The sequence below is a fragment of the Anomaloglossus baeobatrachus genome, chromosome 2 (assembly GCF_048569485.1).
Source record: "Anomaloglossus baeobatrachus isolate aAnoBae1 chromosome 2, aAnoBae1.hap1, whole genome shotgun sequence".
Classification (NCBI taxonomy): domain Eukaryota; kingdom Metazoa; phylum Chordata; class Amphibia; order Anura; family Aromobatidae; genus Anomaloglossus; species Anomaloglossus baeobatrachus.
Genome location: NC_134354.1, coordinates 138,387,763 through 138,395,722, shown reverse-complemented (window position 1 = coordinate 138,395,722; position 7,960 = coordinate 138,387,763). Strand labels below are relative to the sequence as shown.

Genomic DNA, 7,960 nt, shown 5'->3' with positions numbered 1-7,960 from the left:
TCATAGATTGTGCAGGGGACGCAGGACGCATGCAGTTACGCTTCAGTGCAGATCGCAGCGTAACTGCATGAAAATACACTACGTGGGCACATAGCCTAACTCGTCCATCCTTTCTCCAGCTAAATGCGGTGGTCAATGGTTCATTACTAGGAGGAATGGTGGATGAAGACCCATTTTCTGGAGATTTTAGATATATGTATGGCCTGTCCTGGCAATGTGTCATGATGAATGCCTGAGATGAGAATACCCCCTGACATGATTGATTCACAATTCAGATGAGTCCATACACTAGAGCTAGCCAAACAAACATATCTTTCCTGTTTCTCCTTTGTCTAGGTCTGCAAGTTGACGGCTATAAAAAAAAAAGCAAATAAGGTGTCAGATACCTCTGGCAACAAATACTTTCAGGGTGAGGAAATGATTAGCCATGTAGAAATCCTGTATTCTTCTTCCAATTTGAAGGGCGCCTTTAGGGGACAGTCACACTGACCTAATACTCATAAGATCGTACTTGGGAACAGTAGGCAGCCAGAGATCGGCCAATAGTCTAATGTGTACGGGGGACCCCTGACTCCCCCAATAAGATGATGTTCAGGAGAGAAGGATTAGCAATTGAAATTCTAATGTGTGATCCTTTAGTTCGCCACCAAGATTGTCTGGCAGGACGTCTCTCACAGAATACCGGAGCACTTGGCTGAGCCATGCATTCCTGATTATGGGGGTGATAGCTGACGGCTCAATGATTATTCGGCTGCCAGCTATCTAATGGGTATGAGGGCCTTTAATGCTGGTAGATTGCTATTACCAACTTTGTAACAGGTTTGAATTCATGAACAGTGGGTGCAATAGCTGGTGAATGGTGATTTATTTAAGGAATACATTCACAGATCCCTATGTACATATTACACAGTCAAGGACACACTGTGCGCAAACAAATCTGTAGATCAGTCGTTGGTGGACGGAACAGAAACCAAATCTAAAATAAAATGTATAACTTCTAACTGTAACGTGTATATTATTTATCCATTCATGGATATCACTTTTAAATGTCCAACTTAGTTTACATTAGTGTTGGAAAGGCCACTTTTCTTGGTAGTGGATCTTTATTACTGGCATTTTGTAGATGTACATCTCTATTGCCACCAACCCACTGAACTTTATTTTAAATTCAGATTGATTAATTGGATCAAAAGCGGATTTTTTTTTTAAGATTTTTAATGTGTTAAATTTTTGCTCAGAAATCTAAATCTGATTGTGATCGCTGTGATGTTTGTTCATTGGATTTAAATTCTGGTCGGATTTTAAAATTATTTATCTGATTAGGGTATAAGGTTGGTGTGCAGCCGTTTCTGCAGAAGTGGCTTGAGTGGACCTGAATAAGCCCTTACTATTAATGTAATACAGATGGATTTGTGGCATTCAGCTACTCACCATTCTGCTTAGTTTTGTAAAAAGAGATGATCTCTTTGAAACCATAATACCTCAGTGTCATGTAGCATGAGTCTACTGAATCCAATGACTGGCTGCAGCGGTGATGTGAGGTATAAGAGAAATGATAGCTGTAGGCAATTTAAATAGCCAATAGAAGACCAGCAAAATTGGCCAACCATCTGTTTATGGGGCCCACTCAACAGATAATGATAGGGACAAGAAGAATCCAGCTTATTCAATTGCAGACTATTTTGTTCAGCATGGAGATAAACTGCTGCCAGAGGAGTGTGGCATCGGCTCACTCTTGACCCCCCCATACACATTAGACTTATATCAGCTGAACCCGCCAATGTCATGTTCCACTGACGGTCTAATATATATGAGCACGTTGGCTGACTGATGGTAAGGTGAGATGTCAATCACGAGTGTCCAATTTCGATCCATCAATTGCATTGTTCTTATTGACTGTCATGCCACTCAGCGGGTTTCCCATAGAAAACACAGGAGTGCTTGGCCAAGCTAATGCCCCTGTGTATTGAAGAGTTGGTTGACTTGGCTGTTGGCTGAATGATCGGCTGAAGCATCATTTGGCTGACAGCCATCTTATGTGTACGGCCAACTTTAGAGAAGACTGGAGTGCTTGGCCAAGGATTCCTGGGTATGAAGGAGTTGTGAGAGATAGCTTTCGACGGAACAATCATTTGGCCAACACCAATCTAAAGTGTATGGTTGGGTTAAGTATAATTATTAAGTATTATTGATTACTTATTTTAGTTATATAGTTTAGTATGCAGATTTTTCTTTAAAGCAGCAGACATCCCCTTTATGGTGAGTTCTATCTATGTAAATCTGATATACATTATTACCATTAAAAGAAAGATGGTGTAAGGTTTGGCCTGGACAGAAACGTCTGCTGTACAATGCCTTATTGTAGGTCACTATTTTCAGCTGTTTGACTGTACTTTTATTCATGCCATCCTGTTTCCACAGAATGGAAATGTCACATATTGGTTGCACATGAGCTATAGTGGTTTGTTTTGCAAAACGGCAATGGTTGTGAGGGCACAAGCACAAAAGATATGGCCACCTGCAAATTTCAGCAGCCACACTGTCGGATGCCTGTATATGTAGCGCCCAGAGAAGGGGGTACACGGTCCCGGGCAATAACAAATGGGAATGTCACTCTGGTGGCCATTGCCCGGTCCCGTGCTCTGGGCCCCTTTTGTTAATGGGGGGTATTTACAGGGGAGATAAGAGTTTTTGTCATGTGACGCCACCTGCGGGTTGCGGTTAGAGATGGAGAACCTGCTTAATGTAGGTACTCTCAGGGCTGGTGGTAGTGGCAGCTGTGATGGTAGGCCCTCTACAGGTAGGGTTGTCCCTTGGTTATGTAGAGGGGCAATAATGGAGACCACCCGAGGTTGTCTTTAACAGTCTCTACTCACTGTGGACCCAGGGGTTGCTGGTTCAGGTCCAGTGGACCAGTGCCAATGTAGTGACCCAGGTTGCTCTGTTCCCGGCACTCTCTGTAGATTGAGTCCCCGTAGCGTGGAGCGTTTGGGGACCCCGACTGTCCCTTGCTGGGTACAGTCTCCTTCTCCGTACGGCGGGCAGTGCGGACCCTGTGGGGAGGTAAGTGTCCGAACCCCGATGCTAGTTTACTGCTGATGCCCCCGGATTATTTGGTTCGGTGAAGTCTGTGAAGGTGTCCTCACTGGGCAGGTTTTTGCCAAACAGTCTAAAACTTGCGTTTGACCTAGGGCCCTTTGCCCTGTGCGTGCTCCGGTCCCAGCGGTATCTCGGTACCCACCCTGGCGACCTCTCTCCTGTGCCCCCGGGGTCACCGTTACACGGACCCAGCTCGGGCATGTCCACACACCTCTCCTGTGTGCTACTCGACTCTCTCCTCACTGACTCTCTGACTGCTCATCCCTCCCACCAGGCTGTTTATACCCAGGGACTCGTTCCCATGGCGACCATCCCCTTACGTAGTTAACCCTCTATGCCCAGTGTGGAGAGGAGTACTAGGATTAAGATTGTGTTTTGGTGGAAAAGGCACTTGTACTCCAGGTCCCAGGGGATAGGTCCTGTATCCCCAAGAGGATGCAGTTCCCTGTAGTGCCCTGAGGGTCTCAGGGGCCCTACATATATATTATACAGGACCAGATTAAAAAGCGGGGAAAGACGCAACTGCCCAGGGACCTCCACCACCTATTCCCCTAATTCCTTTCGAGACACTCCTAGCAGTAACACATGAGTGATTTACAGTGTATTTCCAGATAGACAAATATTATGCAGCTTGTATTACTAAGGGTCAGAGCTTTCTTCTCCCTATATAGAGCTCAAATGCTCCATATGTCTGCAAACATGAAATCCAGGGATGGGACTGAGCATGCATTCTAATTGCAATAGGGTGATAAGCGGCTGTCTGATACATCTGGCTCCACTTATCACACAGCTGAATGGCGAATTTAGAAAGTTAAAATATAACAGGCTGAACTTTGTATACCCCAATGACAGCGAGCAGGGGACAGAAGGCCAGGGTCACCACAAAATTGTTTTCCCAGGAACCTGGTAGATATCCAATGTGACTCTTGTGTGGAGAAATGTTATTCAAGGCTATTATTGACATATGAAAAAAGGGGATCAGGTAGCTTGTGGAAAAATGTATATAAACAATGGGGGGCACTTCATTGAAAAAAAATTTAATTCGCCCTCCAAGACAGATATCCAAACACTTTCTCCTGCTTTTCTATTCTCAAAAGTGGTGATGGGTGAGAGCCACACCGGCATAATGTAAAGGTTAATGTGATATTTGTTCTCTTTAATCAGTTTACTTGTTTTGTAATGAAGATCGCATGACTTAAATGTGGGCCAGTGGCTCTTTTCGAAAGGTGATTGATTCCCTACTCAGATTCCTGTATTCTTTGTATATTCATTGTGCTGCTTTCACCCAATACATGAAAATAGATTTTGAGAAGATACTCAGAGCTTAGATGCACAGAATATCATATACGTGATCAGTCACCTGTGACCTGTATAACTTTAGGATGAGTTAACATATTTAGCTTTTTCAGCTTTATGACCCCATTTCCTGTGATTAATACATACGCTGTCCCCAGACTTTCTGTTTTCATGTTACAATGATATGATACTAGGAAACTGTTGGCTGCAGTGACACATACAGCCCAGTGACAATTTTGCTCAGAAGATGGGGGAGGTGAAGGGTGGGTGAAACCACTCATTGTTGTGACAAACACAGAATCCAGCTTAACTAGTTTCATGGCTCTTGGTGAGTTTCTGTGAGATGGAGATCTGGATTAATGCAGACAGACTCCTCCCATGGGTGTTCGGGATATATCTAGCCTCCTGCATTCACACCTCACACTTGCACTCCTTATCATCCAAGACACAGCATCTTTCTCATTCTTCAGCTCGGCAAAGAGAAACTAAGGAATGGCTTCCATGGGTCTACAAGTCCTGGGCATCGCCCTTGCCATCATCGGCTGGTTGGGCACTGTGGTCTGCTGTGCCCTCCCAATGTGGAGAGTTACTGCCTTCATCGGAAACAACATTGTGGTGGCCCAAATCGTTTGGGAAGGACTATGGATGAATTGTGTTGTGCAAAGCACTGGACAGATGCAATGCAAGGTCTATGACTCCATGCTTGCCTTGCCCCAGGACCTCCAGGCAGCCAGAGCCCTTATTGTCATCGCCATAATTGTGGCTCTCCTGGCAGTTATGTTGTCCATTATTGGAGGCAAATGCACCAACTGCGTGGAAGATGAGTCCTCAAAAGCCAAGATCATGATCGTCAGTGGAATTGTCTTCATCTTGGCTGGAATCCTTACTTTGATCCCTGTCTCCTGGTCTGCAAACAACATCATCAGGGACTTCTACAACCCACTGGTGGTGGAAGCACAGAAGAGAGAGCTGGGAGCCTCATTGTACATTGGATGGGCTGCAGCTGCCTTGCTTCTTCTGGGTGGTGCCATGCTGTGCTGCAACTGCCCACCAAGGGATCAGAAACCCTACTCTGCCAAATACTCTGCTGCACGATCTGGACCAGCCAGCAACTACGTGTAAATAGGCGCTAAGGACTAAAGGACATTGATCGTTTATCAATTTTTTTTCTTTCCCTTATATATGGACACAGACTATAGCATCTCAGAAGAGTCATGTCAAGATTTTGGTTGTTCTTTCACTCTCAGATATGCTACAATTGCACAAACCCATCTAAGAAACTCTTTATGGCCCCTGTCCAGCAGAGGGTGCTGTCACTGACTGTTCAGATGCTCAATGAAGATTGCAGAGAACTTTAACTTGGGTGGGGTGCGGTTTTAGGTGGGAAAGTAAAAACTGATCTGTACAAATATTGGGCTACATAGGTGCATGCAGGCAGTGTGCCATACTTACTCTGTGGTCAGTACTATGCAACAGGTAAAAAGAAATACAAGCCATGTAAGCCAAGGGTGCAAAATCTGTCTGTGCCATCAAAAAAAGAACTCAGGGAGCAGAAAATGTCAAAGGAGAAAGGGGTGGGAAAATGGAACCTACTTGAGATTTATGTTATAGTGATTTATACTAACGAGATCAAATGGAGGTTGTAATATTTCAGTATTTCATATTTCATATTGCCAACCATCTGTGCTTTTAGATGAAATGCAACTCCCAATCAGTGACCTAAAGAACCTGATAGGACTTGTAGTTCATAAGACACTTTTGGTTTTCTGCTACAAGTGCTTTTCTGCCAAATCAAAATGTGAGATGTACAGTAGAAACCTGGCTTCTTAGGATGATTTTAATTCTGTATGTATATTTAAGATGATATATACCATAGCTGGTCTTTACATTACCCATAGTATAAAATGTCTCTTGATTCCTTTGTCCCCCCCTTCCTGTTCAGACTAACAGTGATCACCATTTACTATTTGCACAATGCTCCAACCTGTGCTTATTCCATTGCCACTTCTTGTCAGTGAAGAAATATAAATGTATGTTGCTATTTTTTTAAACTATTATTTTTATATGTTTTCATAAATGTTTATGCTATTTAGATTTTAAAACCTGTTTCTAAAATAATAAAAAAAAAACTTTTAACCAATATTGTTGTAGAAATGTACTTTTTGTGTGTGATATACTCGTATGCTTGGAATGTGTGTAAATTCGAGAACATTCCGGAGAGGCACCTGCATTTACGTGACAGTACTTGTATGAGATACCTAATTATTTTTTCACTTTAAGGTCGGGGAAGGTAATTACACAGATGCTATGTCGTAATTGCACATAGAAGTTCACAAAACAATCTCTTCCTCTGTGCCTCTTTTCAGTAATAAGATATATGGTGTTTTTATACAGGTCATTTTTATGTGTCTAATTAAAAATAGGTAATGAGAAAGCAGTATGGTTTTCATGCTTTCTTCTCGGGTGAGTACATCCAAGGGTGTGGCTAGGGGGAGCTAGTATACCACACACATATGTGATTTTGTTGGTAACGCACATTTTGCTTTTATATATACACACAGAGGCATAACTTGGGGTCCGGCTCAGGATAGAAGGGGGTAGTAAATAATGTGCGGGCCCCTAACCAGGTAACCCATGTTTACAACAATGGTGCACACCCTAAGAGCTTGTGTAAACGACTGTATGTTCAGTCTGACGAGAAAACATTGTCTCCACTGGTGGACACAGACAGAAAAGGGCCCCTGTGCAAGAACAGTATATGGGCCCTTTTCAGTCCAATAACTCATTAAAATTCATAATTCCACCTGTTTTGGAAGTAGAAATGGGCCACCAACCTCTCGGGCCCCTGAGCGGCTGGACAGGCTCCACCAATGATATGTTCTCCCCTGATTGGATTGCACTCAGACAATTGTTATCCAATGAGTGACTGCGAATGTCCGATTTTGTCCTCTGACTGTGTGCCCCCCCCCCAAAAAAAATACCAGCATGCATGTGCACGCTGATAGAGTCAACGGAAGCGGCAGGGCTGTATCTGGCGTCATGCCTCACTAGGCACTTAAAGTGGTCACGCCCACTACTGGGTGTTTCACATATGGGGTCTATCAGTGTTTTTCACAGATATAACACATCCTCATTATAGTCTATGGGGCAGTTCACTTATCCGTGTTTATTCAGGGACTGTGTGCTCATGCAAAACTCATGGAAACATGTCAGTTTTTTTACAGTACAATGGATAAAAAGTTCCAATATGAGTCTAAAGGTTCAGAAATACCTCCTACACCACACAGATGGCATCAGTGTACAGTCCGTGTGCTGTCCGTGATTTAGGCTGTGTGAGCATGTTGCGTCATGGCCCTGTAGACATTTCTGCAGGGATTTGACAGCTCATGTGCGCGTCAAATCGCTGCAGAAACACTGCGTAATGAATGCAGTGTTTCTGCAGAAAAAAAAGCCGATTTCATGCGCTATGGCTGCTGCCCCCACCATAGACAGAGTGGGAGCTGCATCCAAAGTGCACGCAATAATTGACATGTTGCTTTTTAGAACGCAGCGATTTGGAACAAAA

At 43.7% G+C, this 7,960-nt stretch overlaps 1 protein-coding gene across 1 annotated transcript; it reads left to right on the top strand.

The window, feature by feature from the left end:
* The first annotated feature begins 4,802 nt into the window (after positions 1-4,802).
* LOC142291113 (claudin-4) lies at positions 4,803-6,535 on the top strand. Its single transcript, XM_075335382.1, has one exon. The coding sequence runs from the start codon at positions 4,888-4,890 to the stop codon at positions 5,515-5,517; it is 630 nt and encodes a 209-aa protein (XP_075191497.1). The 5' UTR covers positions 4,803-4,887; the 3' UTR covers positions 5,518-6,535.
* The last annotated feature ends 1,425 nt before the right edge of the window (positions 6,536-7,960 follow it).

Coding starts and splice junctions, on each gene's coding strand:
- LOC142291113 (XM_075335382.1), top strand. CDS start 4,888: ATGGCTTCCATGGGTCTACAAGTCCTGGGCATCGCCCTTGCCATCATC.